The 23,563-nt window shown below is 37.7% G+C and overlaps 1 protein-coding gene across 1 annotated transcript; it reads right to left on the bottom strand.

The window, feature by feature from the left end:
- Positions 1–5,835: 5,835 nt before the first annotated feature.
- On the bottom strand, positions 5,836–22,794 carry YIPF7 (Yip1 domain family member 7). Its single transcript, XM_069457944.1, is given in 5 exon segments — positions 5,836–5,998; positions 8,666–8,847; positions 13,499–13,644; positions 18,700–18,878; positions 22,679–22,794. Coding segments are annotated over 5 exon segments (786 nt in total).
- Positions 22,795–23,563: the final 769 nt, after the last annotated feature.

The raw sequence follows: 23,563 nt of genomic DNA, 5'->3' as shown, positions 1-23,563 counted from the left end.
TGTACCCCAAAAATGTGTTTCCGTTCGCTTTATCCTTTGTTCTGTAACACACTCTACTGATCACAAATCGATTTCACAATATATTTTAATAATTAAAAAGGAAAATACTTTCCTGCCACACAAATCCATATAATGCACACACTTTCCGGAACCGGGAAAGAGAACTTAGACTTTGTGAAATTTTTCAATCCAAATTCTAACTAGATCTGAAGCTACATGATTCCTTTAAACCAGCGTTCAGAAATAGACCCAGGAGTCACGCACCCTTAACCCTGTTTGACATTCTGGATTCTTCTTCTATCTTATTACCATATTATTTTTTCCCTGGCAGGTAAAGCCCACCGGCCCTATCTAGCAGTGGCCAAGGTCAAGAAGAAAGAACAAATCCGAGCAGGAAACGTGGTCTCCACGTTGCTGCCGAGTCCCGGGCAGTGTTGGATCACGAGTATGGACGCTGAAATCAAGCTCCCCCAACTCCCCTCGTCCCTATCGACTGAGTCATCCTGGGCAAGTGATTCGGCCTGTCTGTCACTCACCTGTCTCACCTGTAAAACGGAGGCGATGGAAAGGCTAGGTCATAAAACCATAACGAGGACTAAAAATGAGTCGATATGTGCAAAGTCTGCAAGCCAGCCCCTAAGTCCTCAGTAAATATCAAAATTGTGAAAACTTACTGTATGTATTTTTCCATGTCATGATTCTTCCAGAATGTTTTTATACTTACCTAGCTTTCAATTACAGAGATGAACAATAATTTATTTCACTTCCAACTGTGAAATACATTTTTAGGGCTTTTCCAATTTTTCACGGTTAGATAGTCGCCTATTTTTTCAGGTTAACTGAGAATCCCCTTGTCGATTCCCGAGAAAAGTACCTTTTGGAGGGAGGGAACAATGGCGGCCCGGCGGTGCCCTCCTGGCTCTCCGCTCCCAGAGTGGCAGGTGAAGGACGGGGACAGCTACGCGCGAGCGGACCACTCTCCCACAGGGACAGCGTCGTGGATCTGCAGAGAAGCAGCGGGACAAGCAGCGCTAGGGAAAAAAAAACACAAGATAAATTGGAGAAGGGACCGGCAAGTCCTTAGAGCGCGAGATACACACCGGGGACAGGGCGTGGGGCGGCCGCGCCGTCACCGCGGGCAGCGCGGTCCGACCCGCAGGACGACCCCGCCCCCACCGCCCGCCACACCCGCCCGGCCAGGGAGCCGCCTGGAGTCGGGGACAGTCGGGGGCTGACGGGCGGGTGGAGGAGACAAAGGCGGGAAACGTTCTCGACTGTACCGCGCGCTGAGCTAGGTCCGCCCTGGGCGGGGGAGGGGCCGTCCGAGTGGAAGGTTCTCGAGCCCGCGGAAGGGGGTGAGGAGACGGCCCCTCGCCTCTGGCGGTCCCGGGACCGAGCAAGGAAGGTGGGCGCCGAAAGGGAGGCTCTGCCCCCGGGAACCGCCCAAGACTTGGCTGGCGCAGGGGGGGACGGAGAACGCGGGACCGTCTGCCGGACCGAGGTGAGACCATGAGTCAGGGAAGCAGCGGGGACAGCCGGCAGCTCGTGGGGACAGCCGGCCAGGCCCAGCACCCGCTGCCCCCAAGCAGTCGCCTGCAGTGGGGGCGCTCTGTGGGGGGACAGCCGCCATTTTGGGGGTCCATGGCCTAGAGACGCGGTGGCGCGTTGCGGTTCTGGCACGGCCCGTGCCCCAGCCCAGCAGGGCAGGCCCGGGCCACGGTCTCAGGCAAGTCCGCTGCCCCGCCCGGCAGAGCAGGCCTCGGCCCTGCAGGAGGAGAGGAAGGAGAGAAACCGCTTCCTGAACATTCCTCTCCCGGCCCACTCGCTTGCCTTTATGCCCCGTAGGTCAAACCCTGCCCTTGAAGGGGCAGAATAACGAGAGAAGCCGCTTTCCCGGCTGAGTGACTTTTCCGCGGCCTCAAAGGAGCTTTCCAGTAGCTTCTACCTCACGCTGACCAAGCTCCGCCCTTAAAGGGGCGGAGCAAAGAGAAGCGGCTTTCCGGGCTGAGGCTCGGTTGCCCCTGGCAGCGCCCCTCCCCCAGCCCCGCCACCGACTTGCCTTACGGCAGGGCAGGCCGGCCCTGGGGGAAGCCGAGAAAGGAGGGAACACGTTTTCCGGCCTGGAAAGGGCGGCGGCCTCAGGTAACAGTTCACCGCCAGCCCGGCAGGGCAGGCTACGCCCTTGGAGGGAGCGAGAAAGGAGAAAAGTCGCTTTCTCTGTGTGATTGGTGTGAATCTGTGGGACCCTGAAACTAAGCAAAAGGGAGCGGACTGTTGATTCGGCCCAGCGGGTTGGTTTTGATCCTCTGATAAGAACATAACACCAGGGCTCGCCCTTGGCGCCCAGGCCGCTGCCAGCTTTGGGACTTGCGGCCTGGGAAGGACAATCCTGGCCAGAGAGCTTAGCAATTGCACCGATTGACACCCCCCCACCTGGAGCTGCCTCGCAAGTGTGGAGAAAGAGCCCTGAATAACACATTAGCAGCTCTCCCCTAGCAGCAGATCAAGCGACCACAGAAGTCTGCGCTCTCAGGCTCGCAGGTACCTGTTGCCCTTACCCCACCTAAAGTGGCAACAGGGCTCAAGTAACCCCTGGGAGTGACAAGACATTTCCCAAAGATTGGGGCACTGGTATACCCCATTTGGGGGTTTAGAGCCCAACAAAAAGGCATTGGAAAACCTTGATAATCAACTTCTGCACACAAACTACAAGCAACAACCCCATAGCCCAACACAGTTTCTTCCATCCCAAACTAGCGGAGGGCAGCGGAGTCACTCACATAAGAGTGAGTCACCACCTGGGAGACTCAGCAAGGGGTCCAAACTCGCTCATCTCCTTTGGCAAGAGGTGAAGACAACAGGTCAGAGACAACACAACAGGCTAAAACACCTCTAAGGCAATACAGGACCAGAGCGCATCTCCCCAGCACTGTCAAGGAACGTGCCTTTAGGGACTTGGAGATAAGGCCATAACCCAGCCCCAGCACCCCCAGTTCTCGACAAAGTAGCCTAATGAGAAAGAATCAGTGAAAGAACACAAGAAACATGAAAGATCAGAGAGAAAAGTCACCTCAAAAGAAAATAGTCAATCTGCATCAGTAGGTACTAACTTATATGACTAAACTGACAGAGGAAGAATTCTGAATATGGATTGTAAGAAAACTCAACGAATTGAAGAGAAAATAGAAACCCAACATAAAGAAGCCAGAAGAACAATATAGGAAATGAATGAAAAATTCTCTAAGGAAATGGAAATACTACGGAAAAACAAAACAGAAATCTTGGAAATGAAGGAGGCATTCAAGAAACTTCAAAACACAGTGGAAAGCCTCAAGAACAGAATGGATCACACAGAGGAAAGAATCTCAGAACTTGAAGATAATGCCTTTGTGCTAAACAAATAGGATAAAGAAAAAGAACACAGAAACAAGAGACAAGACCAAAACATACAAGAAATGTGGGATTATGTAAAGAAGCCAAATATAAGAATCATTGGCATCCCAGAGAGAGAAGAAGAAAATACACAAGGTCTGGAAAACTTATTTCATGGAATACTGGAGGAAAATATGCCTGGCCTGGCCAGAAATCTAGACATCCAGATACAAGAAGCACACAGAACTGGGAGACTCGATGTGAAAAAATATTCACCATGTCACGAAGTTATTAGGCTGGTGAAAATAAACAAAAAAGAAGCAATCCTCTGAGCAGTGAGGTGAAAGCAACAAATAACCTACAAAGGAAAACCTATCAGACTAAGTGCAGACTTCTCAACTGAAAATTTACAAGCCAGAGGGACTGGGTGCCTATCCTTAATCTTCTAAAACAGAATAATGGCCAACCTAGAATTCTCTACTTGGAAAAATTAAGCTTTATCTATGAGGGAGAAATAAAGCCTTTCCCAGACAATCAAACACTGACAGAATTTGCCAAGGCTAGCCCAACCCTACAGGAAGTACTCAGACCTGCATTACACACGGAAAAGCGCATTAGACACTCTCCAAAGTAAAATCACTCAAGAGTTAAAGTCTAGAACCTAGACTCCAAGATGGCTCAAGGAGTAAAACAAAACAATAGGTCACCCAACAATATGAACAGAAATCTACCTCAAATATCAATCCCCTCAATAAATGTGAATGGCTTGAATTGTCCTCTGAAGAGACACAGACTGGCAGAGTGGATAAAAATCCACAAGCCTAGTTTCTGCTGTCTACAGGAAATGCATCTGACACACCAAGATGCTTTCAGACTCAAATTGAAGGGATGGAAAACAATCCTCCAGGCAAATGGCAGTCAAAAGAAAGCAGAGTGTAGCTATACTTATTTAAGATAACATAAGCTTTAAAATAGCAAAAGTAAGAAAGGAGAAAGATGGCCACTATATAATAGTGAAAGGGAAGATCCAACAGAAAGACTTAACAATTCTTAATATTTATGCACCAAACTCAGGAGCACCCAGATACATAAAGCAAACTCTGTCTGATCGAAATAGCATGATAAACAATAATGTCACAGTAGCGGGGGACTTCAACACTCCACTGAATGAACTGGACAGATCTTCCAAACAGAAAATAAGCAAAGAAATAATGGACTTAAACAGACCTCTAGAACAAAAGGGTCTGACAGACCTCTACAGAACATTCCACCCAAATAAAACTGAATATACATCCTTCTCATCAGCTCATGGAACTTTCTTCAAAACTGATCACATATGAGGCCACAAATCAGACCTCAATATATTAAAAAAAAAACAAACCCAGAAATAATACCATGTATCTTCTCAGATCACAGTGGTATAAAATTAGAGTTCAATTCCAACAGAAATACACACCACTTCACAAACTCATGGAAATGAAACAATCTATTGTTCAATAACTATTGGGTAAAGGAGGAAATACAGAGAGAAATCAAAACATTCTTCGAACTAAATGATAATGGGGACACAAGTTATTAAAATCTGTGGGATTCAGCAAAAGCATTCCTGAGAGGAAAACTAATAGCATTAAATGCTCACATCCAAAAACCAGAAAGGTCAAAAATCAACAATCTAATAAACAGCCTGGTATGGAAGCCAATTTAGTAGGAGAATGTAGCAGCAGGATTCAAGGGCAGTACTGAGGAGCCATTTAAGATATGGTGATACAATAAATGTGAAATAGGTGAGATTTCTTTCTAGTGACATTCGTTTACTTAGGGAGAAAATGGCAAGGTTGCTGATGATATATGCAAGGGAGAAATTACAGTAATGGGCCGTGGCATCTTAGCTAAGTAAGAAGGACAGGAGGGCTTGAAAAAGTAGTGAGTCAACGCATTATCTAAATGAGACCAAACAACAGTTATTAAAGTAAGTGAATTGAAAGACAGGAGGTTCTCTGACTTTTTGAGTAAATAGAAACCCTGTATAACATACCCCTGACGTCTCCAAAGGTGCTGAACAGTGCAGTTTTTAACCACATGCACACAGCTTGAGCTGTCAGGAAAGTTTTTCAAAAGGCTTACTAGAGATTTCCTTTAATCGGTAAACATGTAATCTGATTTACTTATAATTTCTCAGAAATACATCTATTGAGAAAAGTAGGGTCCATCAGTACAGAAACCATGTCTCTTTTTATTTTAAGTATCTTAAAATGTTTTAATGCACCAAACTGAAAAGCAAAACATCATTGAAACCAATAGGCTATTAGAGAACCATCCTTAAGTGCTGTTTTGTCTCTCTGCTTATTATTCTCTACAGCAGTAAGACAGAAATGACACCACCAAATTTGAATGTTAATACATTTCCAAGATAATCTGAACAGCAGACAAATTAGAATCTTGAAACGCCACCTTAAACATTCTTTAGAAAACCATTAGAAGGGCAAAAAGCCCATAAAGCAAGGCACAAGGGTAGGCAATTAGAAGCTGCTGTCCCTCCATGTCCAAGGCCGAAATGAAGATCTTGGAAGCCGAGAGGCTGCACCAGCCAACGATGACCAGGGCTGACATGGTTCCGAAGATGCCCCTGCAACAAAGACACAAGAGATGATTGCCTTACACCAGGAGAAGAAGAGATTACTGAGTCACAGCTGCCTCTGAAATGTCCTTGGTACAATATTTATAACTCCTTTCTCCATTTGTAAAATGAAGATGCTGAACCATATGGGAAAAAAAAAAAAAAACCTCAGCCAGCTAGAAAACTCTGTAGTCAAATTCACCATGGAGGCTAAATATTTTATACTTCGGTAAAACCTCAATTAGTGAAAACAGAAGGAACCACCAGCAGTCACTCTCATCTGTCAACATTCGAGTCCCAACTCCTGAAATTCCCTTCTATACTAAGTTCAGAGCCTTCTCTTCCTTATAGCCACAGATCGCCTTTCTCCTGCTTTCTTCAAAAATTGGCCCACAGTATAAGAAAGGTGAATGGAGTTACATTGCAGTAGGGTGACCGGGCCCCACTACGTCCAGATCCATTTCTTAGGTTTTTGTCCGAGATAGCAAAGCCCGACACGGCTCAAGTAGGAAACACATGAACTAGGAAAGTACATATATGTGGGGCCTCCCACCCCATCCCTGAAGTTCTATTTTGTATGTGTATGTGTGGATTTTTTAGGATACTGGAATAGATTTGTGCAAATTGGTATCTTCAAAAAGTAACTGCGGAGGCGATCAGTTCTTTAAGAACGAATGGGCAAGTCAGGTGGTCAAGTGTTGCCACCGTGGGAATAGGAAGCGAGGCACGGGCACCTACAGTGAAAAGTCAGTTTCTTTCCTTACGTGCAAAATCATTATGTAGGAAAATAAGACATAAGAGCTAGGGGAGAACTCAGGAGATACCTAGTGCCCAGCGTTAAAGCACTGCAGGAACTTGCTGGGTAAAGCGGGCATTGGGTCAAGCTCTCCGCACTCCTAGCACATTGCTGTTTGCACCATCCAACTGCACTAGCTCACTTGGTCCTGGTTTGACTCTGCAGTCGGGAATTGTGTTTACTATTTGTGAGAGTGACAGAAATACCTACTTTTAATAATGTCACTGAAGCAAAACAAGTGAAAATCTGTACAGTATAGCTTATAATGCCTTAGATTATCAGTAAACCAAAAATATTTTTAAAAGCATCCAATAAATGCCATATTTATCGGTTTAATTAGTACCTATTAGGAACAGTTTCTAGAGTGATTTAATGTACATATTTTTGTGAACAAAAATGTAAAATTATATCTGATTAATTAGAATGATACAGTAAATTTCAATTTAATGGTCTTAGGGGTCAGATAGTTTATTCCCCCTTTAATATTAATGTAAAGCACCTCGAGATCATCCTTTATAATTTCACAATGAAAAAATCCAGACTTCTAATGATTCCCCAAATTCAAAAGTTCTAGTTTTTATTTTCTTACTATTTCTGACTATTCTGAAGTTATTTAGAATGCTCCAAATCTCAACTTAGCTGGAAACAGTGTTTAAAATTTAGAATTTTTAAACCATAGATCATAATAGTATTCTTTTGCAAAAGCAAAGTAGAAGTTATAGTATTGAACTCTGTATTAACATGCCAAACTTCTTTGCTAAATAACAGAGTGAATGGAACAGCTTACTAAAGAAAACAGCATATGAAATGTGGGATTTTTCTGTGGATAAGACTCAGTAAATATACCTATAACTCACGTTATGTTCACACATTCAACGTATCTATTTCCCGTCATATTCTTCTCTTTAAAGTGCTGATTACTTGCTGATAAAGAATTTGCTCTAAGTTATTCATCAGGAATGTTATTTTAAAAATGATACCATATTAAAACAAGAAAAGCATTTATGGTCATTCTCAATAATGTTATAAAAAAGTTATTTACGATTACATTGAACAAAAACATTAAGAGCTTTCCTAAGATGTTTATCTTTGGCATTGCTAAATTCTTTATATAATAGCCTCACCAATGTATCATTAATAATCTAAGACTTGCATTATTCAAGAAGAAATTGTAGAAGAATGAACACTGATGCCAAATGCATATTTTTCCAAGTGGGTTTAGAACATGGCAGTTGACAAAGGACTGTGGAATCACTTGCTTTTCATCACCAAAGTGGTAGTGATATGCATAAGCCCTGGGAAATTGCCCAACAGAAATTTGTATCTACCGTACCCTTATTAATAGCTTTGAATTGCAAATACTAACTGCCTAAGCAAGGGGAGAAAAAGAAAAAAAATGTGTTGACTGAGCAAATATGCTACAAAGTTCTCCGGCATTAATATCCTCAGAGTTCCTGGGAGTTCTGCACTGCAAGGAGCCCAGCTGAGAAAGAACCGTTGCTTCTAGCCCGGGAGGCAGAATGCCTGGAGCAGAAGCAATTTGTCAGTGTTCACCAGGCGCTTACTCTTCCAAAATCAAACAAATGCATTTTCTGTGGTTGTTATTTGACACGACAATAGGTCACACTGAAAAACGTGACAGCTTAAAAAAGTTCCAGTTTTAAAGATAACTTGGCTTAATTTATTTTTTTAAATCATTGAAATAGGACTAGCACCCGAGCCCAATCTGACCTACTTTTCTGAATCTGTGTGCAACTTTTAATAGCCATTATTTCCTTAATTCCACCACCAAAACGATGGGAAAGAACTTAACTTTTGCACCAGGGTGGCAAGCCTTGGCGATGGTTGTGCACGCAACGTCAGAGCACACAGTCACTTACTGCAGTGAAAAGAAGACGGCACAGCTGGACAGGATGACCATGGGCAGCAGGCAGTAACCCAGCACGCTCGCCACACAGCCGTACGACACCCCTGAAGAGCTCATCAAGTTCAGTAAGGCGTAAACCCCAAGGCAGCCAAGGGCGCTCATGCCGTACACGTAACCAAACTGAACTTTTCCTGCCTAAAACAACAGGAAGAAAACAGTTTGAACACACAGACATCAAGAGGAAATCTGAATGTCAGCAGAGCAGATGGTATTTCAGAGTCAGCTCAACACTGCCCCATATCCTTGTAGTACTATCATCAGGAGACTGGAGGTCCTGTAAAGAAAACACTGCTTATGAAATGAATTCAGATTCTAAAGCAAATATCCCTGACTGTACTTGGGATGGAACAAACATGCTACAAAAAAAGATGAAGTATTGCTAGGTTTGTATCATAGATTGTCTATTAGGAGTACAAGGCATAAGTAAAGCTATCTTTTGTGCCCCTATTTAATGAATCATTGCATGATCAAATAAAGGAATGAAAAAACATCCAAGTTAGTCTTGGAGATTTACAAGGCATATTAGTAAAATGAGCAAACATCTATAGGATTTACTATGTCAGGTCCCATTCTACGTGTCCTACGTATAGTATTTAATCCATATAACAACTTTGTGAGATAAAGACCATTATTATACCAACTTTACACGTGAGGAAACTGAGGTGCACACAGGTGAAGTAACTTGCCCAAAGTAATATAATGCTAAGCAGTGGAGATGGGCATGGAACCCAACATCCTGGCTCTAAAATTCGGATCTGTAACATTAACACAAGCACTAACAAGTCCTAAAATAATGGGATTTATTTAACCACATTTAAGTCAGCACATGCCAAACTTATTTGACCACAGAATCCTTCTGTTCTTCATAATGCCTAGGCCAGGCTGATTGACAGCGCCTTATGCAAAGCTGATTTATATAAACCAACTGGTAATGAATCATAAAAGGGGTGTTGTTAAAGGAAGTTAGCAGTCTTCAGAGTACACCACTAAGCTTCTAAGGAGGACTCAAAAATAGCCATCATTTCCAAGGCACTAGGGAGTAGGACTCCCCACGAATTCATGCAGGGACAGTCACAGCGTAGCATTGATATTAATTCAACGGGAGATTTTTTAATGTTTGCTACCTGAGAATGCCAAAACTCCAGTAAATAATGCATTTATTTTTTTGTGTTTACATTAAGTTGGTTATAACTTCTAGATAGAGGTTGAATAGGCTGACTCTGGTTTTCAGGGGAATCATGCAAAAGCAATGAAGGATCTGGTAAGTTGATTCATAGCGAGAGCTTTTTAGCTGTCATTTTTCCTTCTCTGTGGTGGTTATCCATGAAGTTCTTTAGAGATACATATCCTGCAATTATTAATTAGGATAATAGAGAATGTTACAACCATTTTATTGTTAAAAATTGTCCACGTATTCTGAATTCTTCTTCCTCTGTGTTAGAGAGGTTGGTCGCTACTAAGTTTTTCATAAAATATCGATGGCCTACGCTGATAGAATTCTCTCCAGCATTGGCCACTGATAAGTTCTCATTAAATCTTTTGTATTCTTATACCTATTTGAGGAAATAATGCTAATTATGGGCATGCTATCAGTTATGCACTGCCCTAGTGGTTAGGTTTCCTCTAGCAGGAAAATGGTAACAATTTCGAATTACTTTCATGTATTACGGAAACATTCTACTTAATATTTTACTTGGATGGGATAATTCTAAGACAGAGCTCATTGTAATGTTGTAGTGTAATTTCCTTACACCCAAAGGACACATAACTGTATCTTCTGGCCCTAAAAGGAAGTTTTATAAATGCAGTATGGCAAATAGGGGGTGGATGAAACTAATTTGGTACTAATAGTAAAATTGTGCCTTTCCTGATCCATTATAGACCTCTCTCTTCATGGCTTCCTCTTGCCGATTTGTCCAATTTAAGTTGTAATTTTATTTGACCTGCATCACTGCTATTTTAAAAATTTGTTTCAAAGTCTAACAAGAGCTTATAACTGAAATAGAAACAAATATTCCATTTTTTTAACCTCAAAAGTTTTCAGCCCTCCCTAAATACCACATGTTACTTTAAAATACTTAGTATTCTTCTGATTATGCTTTTTTATATTGGTCATGGATATTGTTTTTCCAGATCACATTCTTAGCCCTACCAGAAAAGTTACATGGAACAATTGCTTTAAACCAGTTGTATTCTTTATTTATTTTTTTTAAATTCAGGATATTATGGGGGTATAAACATTTTGATTACATGAAATGCGTTTGCCTCACCCAAGCCAGGGCTACAAGCATATCAGTCCCCCACACGGTGTGCCCCGTTTCCATTGGCTGTGGGTTTACCCCCCACCCCCACACCTGATCAGCACCCAGTGAGTATTACTACCATGTGAGCACCTTAGTGTTGATGAGTTAGTACCAATTTGATGGTGAGTACATGTGGTGCTTGTTTTTCCATCCTTGTGATACCTCACTTCAAAGGATGAGCTCAGTCTCTATCCAGGATAATATAAGAGGTGCTAGATCTTGATGTCAGAGTTGAAAATAATTTGGGGGGAAAGAATAAGTAAAACTAAAGCTTGTGTTTAGTGTTTGACGCTGTTTTCTTTGGTTTGTCTCCTTCAACCTGAAGAAAGCCCACTAAAAAGTATCGGGTCCTTACATCAACATAAATTATAAAAATGACTGAGTATATAACTATGAATGTCACATATCTGGAGATAGTGAACAGATTTGTATATTGGTTCTGGATTTAGTTTTGCTTTCTCTAGTATAATTCCTGTATCAGCCTATAAAATCACCCTTTATATTTTAATTCTAGATATCTAGGGCAGAGTTAACCTAGCATCAAATGAATTCTGAACTAAATCTTCAATTAATATGCAGTTGGAGGTTTTTTGGGGGGAGGGGCTCCTTATTGCTCTATATTTATCATAATCCATTCTAAAGTTACCACATCTAATGGTAAAATCGAAGTGAAACTGTTTGCATAAAAAGATTCAGAAAATTGGTATTTTCACTCATTCTCCATAATTTTAGAACTCAAAGGAACCATAAGAACCACTCAAATAAACTCCTTTTGCCTTGAAGAAAATAAAGTGAGGGCCTATAAATATGAAACCAAAGGTTCAAGATCACAGCCAGTGGAAAAGTTAGGGTAGATCCAATTTTCTCACTTCCACTTAAGATTTTTTTTGCCTATAATGTTTTGCATTTAAAACATAAGAGAGGATATTTAAATAATTCCAGCTAACATTATACATCAAAGAGAGATTTTAGTGGGATTAATGCTATCCTTTAAGGAATGCTAACTGTAATATTTTTCTACAGAAAAACAACTGTTATATTACAAATGACTTGAAAAAGAAAGATGAGTTCATATATTAAATTGATTGTTTCTGACTATTTGATTAATTCACATGGCCTTAGCAGGTTAATTTAAGATTATCAAATTACTGTGGCAAAGACAGAAGAAGGGAGGTTAGACACTAAATTAAAACTGTAGTAGATACAGTATTTGATTTACAGAGTATTTACATTTGCTGTGGTACAAAGAAATAAGATATTATCATTAAATACGTTTGTAGAGGATGTATATGATGTGATTATTGGACATAGTGCCATGCAGAAACTAGACTGCTATCAGTATTTTGATTGATAATATATAATTAATAAATGAAAAGTGAAATTTATTTAGTTGCAAATGCATTTTATAACTACTTTTAAAAATGATAGCTACATTAAGGGAAAATTATTTTCATGGGAAGTGTATAGCAGCAAGCGGGGGGAAGAGGGTTAAATAGTTATTTTAAGTTATTTTAAAAGTTCCTAGCATCTTTAATTTTCTAAATTATTTCCCCTGCCAAGTTTAGCTCTTTGTGCCTTAATGAAACTATACTTTGAATTCAGACTGAATTGACCATTTCCGTCTTGTTTCTAATGTATTACTATTCCTGCCTTACTGTAAAATCCAAGACCTTTCCTCATTTATTTTTCTCTTCTTCCTTTTTGTTTAAGTTATGAGTTAGAATGTTTTCTAAACTTGACTTAGGTGGAAACATGTTTTTCTTTACCTTTTGATGACTCTTAATATCGTTGTTTCCAGGTGTAAAGAATGAAAGGGGCCCATACAGAAGGTCTATGGTGAAGTTAGGGGAACAAATGCCTTCATAAAAAGCAGAAAACTAAAATTATAGAGGAAATATATAGATTGAGTAAACAAATTATAGGTTATTGCAAATTGTTTTATTCATAAATAACTTATTAATTTATTCATAAACAATTCATAATTTATTCAGAAACAAGGAGACTCATCTCCTACTTCACAAGATATTAGAAGTACTATTGGGATAGACCACAGCCAAGAAAATGATGACCAAAAAGGAAGAGAGGTGACTTGTTCAGTGTCACAATAGAAATCGCCCAGAAATCAAGAAATAAAATTTAGAGCTTATAGTTCCCAAATCCATGTTTTCTTTCAACTATTCCAGCCTGACAGTCTTTCTTAATAACAAGAAAGACATAAATGATCTCTTGCTTTGGGGAAAATTTGACTTGGTGGTTTGATTTCTGAAATTCTATTTAAATTTACATTTTTATTAGTTGTAATACATGATAGTAGCTTCTTTTTGTCCCTGTGGTTTGATTAAATATTCTCTCTCACTGGAAAAGTTGAGTCATGTATTAAACCATTTTCACTATATAAAGCAACATACTTTCTTCTGCATTTACAAAGATAGCCCTGTCAAAATTGACCCTGGAAATGACCAGCGTTAAAATCTGGCGCTTACCAGCAGCAGGGTGGCTCCCAGAGCGACGCAAAACAGGACGGGGCCAGTGAGATCCGTTTCGTTCATAATGCTGCCATCTGCTGGTTTCATTGGGTTTAACACCGTCAAGGTTTTTTGCCATATGTGATCAAAATTGATTCCGAGTTCTGCAAAAAGAAAAACAAAGAGAGTAATATAAACATAGAGAAATATAAATGTTATATTCTTTAATTAAAGGTTAACTATTTCATTAATGTACTTAGCATTTTAATCTTATTGTCCTATTATGCCTTCTGAAGTTTTATGTTCTATCTTACATAGAATCTAAAGTTCTGTAACATATAGTAACCCTTAAAAAACAAACTAAAAAAAGTTTTTATTGCCAAACAGTGATATAAACTAAATATTTTAGAGAAATATTCCATAAAAGAAAAAGTTTCCTGATCTATGTAGCAAATGCATGCTTAAAATGGAGTTAAAAATTGGGAAATTGACGATATGCAGTCAAAGATAAAATTGTAGCTAATATACCAAAAGCCTCATCCCATCACCCATTTAGATATTTCCTCTTTCCATATTTGCAACTGCTAACACTTCTGAAATCTTGTCATATCAACTATGGCATAATTTTTCAATTAGCAGTACTATCTAAACTAATAATACTTAATCCAAGTCTTGGATTTTACTACCACTATGCCTAATGAGAAGAGCAATTTAATGCTAAATGCCTGAAAGTCCACTGAGGAGAAAAGGGGAGAGCTCTTTCTGCACATAAAAGTAATCATAATATGCACTTATACTTTTATAAGGTCAATGCACTATGAGATTCAGTCTGTATATTCCAAGATTAAATTATTGAGACAAGTTAAACTTTCCCTTTTATAAGTGGTAGTGTTAGAATAAAATATTCACAATCAGTGGGGCTCAGTGTCCATGAGTCCAAACTCATGTAGAAGTTTTTAATTTTTTTCCTCCTATGCTTCTTTTCCAAAGAATTCTGCCTGCCACCTCACAGACCCCTCTGCTAGATTCTGTTCCTCTTACAATGTTTTTATGAAGAAAAACACTCAGGCATTTGACATCCACTGAGCATGGAAATAACTATTGACACCATATTGGTTTCTTTTCTCACCACTCCTATAAAAATAAACTAAGAGGTATCTTGGGTAGAAAAAGAGAACAAAGAGAAGAGTATAACTTAACTAGCAATCAAACTGATTACGCTCCTTCTATCATTTTTAAATTTCAATACAGGTGAGGTGGAAGCTAGGAAGAACTAAAGCTAAACTATAAGTACAAACATTTTAACTAGAAAGAGCTACCTTTTACTAAGTGTTTACTGTGGGCCCTACGAGATTTACATGCATTGGTCTTAAACACACACAGTGAAGCTGGTATTGTTCGTTTATTTCCTTTTTATGCATCAGGTGGTTGAGGTTTTGAGACGTTAAGTAACTTATGCAAAGTCATAGAGCTAGTAATAGAAAATCTAGGTTTCAACATTGGACAATCTGACTCCAGATTGCATGCTTTTAATCACAGTGTTCTGGTTTGGTCAATGTGCATCTAATCTCATAACAGTTGTATTTTTTTAATTGAGCCCAATTCTCCCGTGGGAAGGGCTAGCTTCTTAAATTGATTTATATGTGTCATTCAACTTCCCTTCCAAGGATTTAGCAACCCTCTTTGGTCAGCTGCAGGGCATAGCTCATCTTCTTTTACAGCAGCACGTACTGCTTAAAAGACCTGGCATAACTGACATTCTGTGCACAGAATACAAGATGCACTTTTAATGATTCCTTTGACACAGAGGGGCCTTACTCTAAAAACCCAGAGATTCTCAGAGGGTCATGTAGACACTGGTCTGAACTAAGGGAGAAAGGGTATTTTACTCATTTCATGCCCAGGATGACATTTGCTATTCCAAGCTTGAAAAAGAAAAAAAAAAAATGACCAGTTAAATTAATAGTAAGAAAATAATTTCCATTTCAACTTCCATGTTTCATGCTTCATTTTCACATTGTGTTTGTATATTTCTTTATGAACACACTCTTTGAAGAATATGAGCAGGTCACCAAGCTTAAAATAAGGTTAGGATGCTATAATTTTTAAAATAGCATAAGAATTTAAAAATTGGGAAATGCTGTATTTTAAATTAGTTTCACCTGAGGCTTAGGTTGTTTCCAAGCTTTATTTTCAATTTTGGCATTAATGCTAACAATAGATTTTCAGCATTTACCACAATAAAGTGGTCTTAAATTCCAAATGCCTTTTTCCTCAAAAAGCATAATTATTTCTGAAAAAGACTCAGATGAAAAATGGTTTATGCAGCATCATTACTGATTCTAACCATTTATTTGATGGCGTAATTAACTTCTGCACATGTTTCAACATTGAGTCATGAAACGATAAATGAGCATAAGACCTACTAAATATTTTCATAAGAAAAAAGATTTTATGTGCTTTCTTCTAAAATATTGCTCCATAATATTTTGGTTTTGAATTTATTACAAGGTATGTGAATGAGATTATAGGTATGTATTAATTGTAGATCCTAATATAACACTATATTTTACAAAATAAAAGAAGATGAAACTGCTGTGAAATTTGAATGCAAAATTTATTGTTTTGCTGTCATCTAGTGGTAGTAAAGTATATGATCTATGTGCTATAAAAATGAATTAAAATCTTTATTTTCTATGTAAATTGTGGCATTTGGCTTTTCATATATAAACATCAGGCTAGTCTACAAATACAAAATGCCAAATATTGGTAATTTTTTATGGTCTGACAGACTTGAATTGACTATTATTTTTGAAGATGCATTCGTTAACATATTGACTGTATATTATCAAACGCAGAAGTTATTGTTCTTACATAAAACCAAATAACTATTTTAGATGACAAAGCACTTAAGAAATAAATTAGCACATTTTCAAAATAACATGCTTTTGTGCAAGGAATGTTCATAATTATAGCTTCATAATGTTATAGGCCAATTTGATGTGTGCTCAATAAAAACTAGCAAATGCTCTTTATTACCTTATAGAAATCCTGACTATAGCTGTTTCATATCTTTAGACAGGTGAGGCTTGAGGCTTTCACAAATCACCTAGCCTGAAGAACACATTGGATCAAAAGTCTAGATATTTCATAGATTCCAAATGCAAAATTATATTATAGGTGCTCTCTCTTATGCTCTCTATTTGGTACAGATGATCACAAAGAGAAAAAAAGATCTAGAAAATTCTCTCTGAGCTGCATAAAGTGTGAAGGAAAATCTGGTGTTTATTTTCTATTCACATTTAAGGAGACAGTAGAGGAGGATGCATGGAGTGTAGAATACAGCAATAGGGACATTTCTGATAAGAAGAAATGGTGCAGGAAAAAAAATGGTTAACCAGTAAAGGAAAAATTAAAGTTAAATCCTTACTTCACATATTAAGCTAAAAACAATGCTCAAATCAAAAATTTACAAATAAAACAAAAAATGTTAAAAATTTGACAATCTATAAAGGGATATAAATAGTATTGAGAGCTGGAGAAAGAGTCTAAACAAAAGAACAATTGGAAAGAAGAAAAGTTAGCAAGAAAAATATTCTGGGTTTAAAACAAAAGTATTAAATTTTTTATATGCCCCCAAAGACCTATAAACAAATTAGATGATAAACACATGCTAGGAAAAAAATATTTGAAATTCATATTCCAGATAATAAATATTTTTACTATAAAAATATCTCTAAAAATAAACAAGAAAAGGAAAACTGTTTAGATTCCAATAGAAAACCTGACCCAAAAAACATGAAAAGTAGGAAGAAATGAATATATTCAATAAACATATGACAAAAGGTCAAACTTTTCCAGTAACCAAGAAATAAAAAGTATTCTTTTTTCCTAAAATATTGACAAAGACATCTCATATTCCGTGAGGGTGGAGTGGAATACCCATTTCAGAAATCAGTTTTATGGTGTAAGTATCTTTTAACTCAGTAATCCCACTGTTCTAGATAAATCCTGAAGACCTCTCTCCAGGTCACAGGTTGTTTACTACGATGTTCACCAAAGCATTATGTATTATAAGAAACAACCATTAAGATGTGTTTAAATTTTGGTTCTTTTATGTGATAGAATATTACGAAGCCATTATAAGTCATGTTTTCAAATAATATATAATGACTTTAAGGAATGCACGGCATAGAATTGTTCATGATACAAGGTAACTGAAATGAATAAAAATCTTTGTATCCATAATATGATCCAATTTTCATTTTTAAGTACTCATAAATATGTACACATTCATTGAAAAATAGTATTTCATTTTTAAGTATGTATGTGTGTGTATATATACACATAATATACATATACATTTGTAGGAAAATAGAATAAAGGCTCAAGGAAATACATCAAATTATTAATAGTAGTCATGTTTTGGAGACAGGATTTGAAGTGATTTTTATATTTTTACTCATATGCTTCTATATTTCCCAAATTCTATACTGAATATAATTAGACAATTGATAGTTTACTTTTTAAAAAACAGAGATGTTGGTGGAGTCAAGAAAAATTTTTAACAAGACTAGCTTATGACTTTCAGGTGTTTATCAATTGTAGAGGCAAAATAGAATGAACTAGTTAAATATAATTGATCCAAAAACTTAACTGGCTTTTAAAGAGCCAGTAGATCTATTATATAATTTTCTGTAGTATTTTGAATTCTTCTCCACTTGCCCATGCCAAACTGAGATGAGAGAGCTCGTATGAATCAGGGAAGTAAAAAAAATGGCTTGTCTCCATGTCAACAACAACAACAAAAATATTAATTTGAGAAGCTATCCCCTTTGCTCCCAGGCAAGCATAGCAGAAAATAAAATATGCTGTTCTGAAGTGCTTCATTAACTGGGGTGGGAAGGGTGGTTGCTTTGATATAACCACTCTGCCAAAAGATGTCTTTGCTGTTGTCTAAACATGGCCAGGGTGTCCAAATTTAAGAAACAGTGAAACAACATTTAATAACTGCAGAAATATCACAGCAAGAGCACAAATCTACTTCCAATTTCCCTACACAAACGTGACAAACTTCGAACGGTTTAAGTGCCTTGGTTTTGCAAACTGTTGTTATAAGTGAAATAATCACACACAAAACACTGTACACAACATACTGACGGTGCACATTAACTGCTAATTATTGCTATTATTCTTTGAGCTGTACACACATTAATAACACTTCCTTAACTTATCTTCTAGCAAAGGAGGCTCTTCATCAAAACTGCCAATGTAAGAAGATTGTGAATAATAATCCGAGCTGGAGGCTGGCTGAAAAAATTGTCCCGTGTAATCTGGTGACATGAGCATTTCTGGTGGAACAAACGAGGCAGGCTGAGGCTGCGCATCCACTTGTTGGCTAGACAAAGAAAAATACTCGTATTTACACATCTAAGAAAAAAATATCATAATACATCAAGTAAGAAAACTACAATTTTTCTTTCATGAATTCGCCTAGTTTTATGAATATTTACCCGTGAAAGAAATAACTTGTTCCAAATGTGACTTTAGTCCAAAAGAGTAAAATAACTGGTCATAGGAAGACTTCTAGAAAATGACCCATACTAACAAATATTAATTAAGCATGTACAGTGTGCTGGACACGTCCCCTCGTGTTTTCTCTATTGATACTCTACAAGGTAAAATGTATTCTTAATCCCATTTTACAGAAAGAGAAATAGAGGTTCATAGAGACTGAAGGACTTGCCCAGGATCCCGCAATAACACTGCAGGAGCAGGACTCTGGGCTGGGGTTTTCTGCTCACACGCTGCTTTTTCACTGATCTTCGGGGACAACCACCAACCGTGGTGTCCCCGTAAGTCTGTGGAAGCAGCGAGTAAAAATCATAATTTTAATAGTATCGTCAATTCACAGAAGAAAATAAATACGTAAACTAACTGTGAATTAGTCTGTAAAGAAATAATACATTTTCCAGTTCTGGCCATTCCCAGACAATTATTGCCAATGGAATTATCTTTTGTGTCTAGCTACATGTGTTCTATAGCTGGTTTTAGAGTCCTTCTTTTGAAATGAGCCATTTCATTTTGCCAAAATATGATGTTTCAATACCTCCTTGACCATGGTTTTGTTTTTTATTTTACCATTTGTATGAGTAAGTTGGAAAACAACAATCTTTGTCAATACCTTCTTGTTCTCCAGAAAAGAAGGAAAAAGGGAGAATGTGTGAGGTTATTTGTTCATTTTAAATGGTTTTTATCTGAAAGAAGGGGAAGAAACATAAAGAGGTGTCCATTAATATGTTTAGGTTTCTTTCATCAAAGCCCGTGGGGCTAAGCTAAATATACAGTACGAGATTCTGAACTTTGAACTCTCCCTGATCTCTTTATGGTAAAATACTTGCAAAATGGCTTTTAATACTTTTCTTCTAGCATCAATCTTAATATGAAATCTAAGAATAACATATTCAACCTCCTTTATATGAGTAAGCCTGGCCAAGAAAATAACCTATTTTGGAAAAGAAAGCCAGAGAGAGAGAGAGACAGAGAGAGAGAGAGAGAGAGAGAGAGAGAGAAGGATATGAAAAAACTTAATCATTCACTAATTCTCTGTAAGCTAATTAGGAGAAGGGACCTGGGTAATATTTTTTGAATGTCCAAGAACATATGCTGATTACCTACTGTTATTATTCATTTAGCCATCTGTTATGTTCTTAATTTTTTTTCAGCCAAGCAGGCACACTATGAAAAGTATTGGTAGAAAAAAACTATAAATAAGAATCTGAATGGCTTGTTGGTTGATAAAGCCCCCTTAATATGCATTTCTTAAAATGTAAGCCATTCTAGAAGAATAAAAGGGGCAAATAATCATGATTCAATGGACCAGTGTCTAAATTAGACTACGCCATTGATACACCAGCCTGGCCCCACCTGACTCATGCCCAGTGGCACTAACTAGGCTTGAGGAAACGTAACTTTCACACTTAGTACCTACAAAGCAACCTCTGTAATGAGGGACTTCATATGGGTAGCTACTTTGACGCAGTCCTCCCTAAAGAGAAAAACACATTTTTTAATAGAAAAGAATATATACATGCTCATCACTGGTCAAATCCTTTCCCGTCTTTCTTCCATCCATCTTGCTCCTTCATCTAGCAAAACTCCATCAGGAGCTTGGCGTCTACCATCCTTATGATAATGAGAGCATAAATTGAAATTCCTTTACCACTTATTTAAGTAAGGAAAATTTTAAAGTTTGTCCTATAAAGGGAAACACAAAATCCTTTAAGTATTAAAATTACTATGCTCACCTTGGATAACTATCTAAATTTAAATTCTCTTTTTTATCTTATAACTTTGACTTTGTACACTTTGATTATAATATTTAATACATCTCAATGAACAAAACCCATGCAATAACAAAATAATGACATTAGTCCAAAGTCTCACCCAAAATCCTCTGTAAATAACCTAACCCAATGCTCATGTTTGAGGCCTTTTTCCCAAAATTGCTATGAAATACTAGAAGACCATGTCTGAAGATTCAGAAAAGATGATGATTCAGTGTTGATCTATTAAAATGCTACCAGAACATTCAAAGGGAGTTTTCCAGTTTTCCTCACACTTCTGCAGCAATATCTAGTTCTTCCTTCAAATAATATAAATAGGTTTCCCGTTTCAAAAATTGGAAAAATATAGTGGGAAAATATAGCCTAGCTATATTTATATATATTTATATATAACCAGCTATAGATGGCTGGAAATTATCCCCTATCTGAATTACTGAATAGTTGTGTGTTTTTGTTGTTGTTGTTGTTGTTTTAAAGAGAAAGCTTCTCCTTGTTCATTCCAGAACAAGAAATGTTTTTAAATACAAGTATCTTCCTTGTCTTAGTAAGTGCAGTCAATCAGCTTTCAGATCAGCGCTCCATCGAGCCAAACAATTTTTAAAATAAGCCCCCATATACCGGGAGCAGGGGTGAGGGGAGGGGAAGAGTGAAGGAGAGAGGAAGAGACAGAGACAGAGACACAGAAGCTGAATGATTGATTGTAACTCTCTCTGGATCCCTATGTCTTTTATCAGGATGATGAGCATCTTTTTCTTATTTGGGGTATATTTTAATCGAAGTATTCATGGTATGAATAAAAGATCATATCTCTGCAGGTCCTTTGATGTACACTAGTAAATCACTGACCTGAATCCATCTTTTATGGACCTCATAAAACGACCACAGCTAACGTGCCCTTTCCTAATTCCTGACACTTACGGTGTGGATTGGAATTTAAAGGTTACTGCATCCAAACCAGGACCTGGATTTAAATACTGAGCATCTAAAGCAGGCAAGGCCATCAACCTGATATTATATAATTATGAGCTTTCCTCATTTGGCTATTTTGTTACTCACATAATGGTCTTACTTTAAAACATACTTTCCTACACACTATCACAATTGTTTTCTGTTACAATTGATGAAGTAGGTATTATTAATGTCCTTATTTTTCAGACTAAAACAGTCAGAGAAATCTTTCCAATATCACAAAGACAATATCTACTAGAGCCAGAATTTGAACCAAATTCTTTTTACTCTAAATGCTATATTTTGCTACTAGAAAATGACAAGTACTAAATTCTTAATCATTTTATTTTCATCTCAAGTAAAATTTTCATTGTAAATAATTAACGTATTTTGAAATGTTTACCTTGATTCCATGATAGCACACTATTCACGCTATATCATAATTGCATATTTAATTGCCCAATTCCTTAGCATAAAATCATGTATTTTGTGAGGAAAAAGACTGTGGATTTCATCTTTATCTTCTTAATTTCTGTCATGTAAGCAGGCATTCAATAAATGTTTACGAAATTAAATGAAATCTATTTCTCAAGCAGTGTCCTGGAAAATCTCAGGGAAAAAGAAAACGCTTTCTTGCCTGCCCAGGAGTTGTATTCAGACTCCCTGTTAAGTGATATTTTGAAAAGAGGAGACAAGTCATTTGCTCAGCCTGGGCCCGAGGTGATAAGAGGCATCGATGGAGAACTGGATTAACTTCTCTGCCCTTTGGTGACATTTTTTTCTTGGGGACTTTACTGAGATATGCTGAGATAAACTTTGACTTCTCCCAAGGAAACCTCCCTACCCAGAACCCCTTGCCATAATATTAAGACTTTTTAAAATGAGAGCAAGATAAAGTACTTACTTTCCAGATCCATAGAGATTTCCATGGGCATTAGAATCATTACAACTCTGCTCCTGATTATCAATGGTATAATTAGATTGATAAAAATCGGAGTCAAATTGCCCCAAGTTTGACATCCTGAAAAATAAGAGATTTTTTTTTTTTTTTTTTTTTTACTAAGTTCATGAGTTAATGCAACTTCTTTTGAGACATTTACAAAGATTAATTGATGATATGGTTATGACTGAATTCCTATGGGAGAACAAGGTATTCTTTGAAGGGGTAAATTAAGTATTGAGGGAAGGATGTGGAAAGACATGCTGGAAAGTCATTTGCAAAATGCATTATCTTCAACTACTTCTGAAATTTTCACACTCTGGACCATGACTTTGACTAAATTGACTTTAATTGATCTGAAAGAATTAACGTTCTTCCCCAAATATCTTATACTTAGCAGTTTAAGAGAAAAAGTTTAAAATTTGGTACACATCTAGGTTTTCCCTTAAGCAATGTCAGTTCTTCACTTTAAGGATGTGCGCACACGCAAACATACACACACACACACATATACATACACACACTCTTATAGCAAGACTATAAAGCAAATGGCTGACAACAGTAATACTATTTAAGTTTGATTTTCCTACAGCTTTCAAGTTTGCTAACAGCCTCCCTGTTCCCCCAAACAAAAACAAAGCCCTGAAACCTATTTTCTAGTTCTAGTGGGCAATTCCTAAACAGTGTTCGGAACGTTTTCATGCTTCTTTTCCTTTGGATGCTGTACCTGCACTTCCGGCTGAGTTGGAGAGAGAAAGGCTCAGCACTGCTAAAGGAACAGGCTTTTTTCCTATTAATATATACCCTTTACATAGTTTCTACTCACTTCTGGGAATGAAGAGGAGGGCA

Source organism: Eulemur rufifrons, chromosome 24, assembly GCF_041146395.1.
Source record: "Eulemur rufifrons isolate Redbay chromosome 24, OSU_ERuf_1, whole genome shotgun sequence".
Taxonomy (NCBI): Eukaryota; Metazoa; Chordata; class Mammalia; order Primates; family Lemuridae; genus Eulemur; species Eulemur rufifrons.
This window is presented reverse-complemented; position numbering and strand designations above follow the sequence as displayed.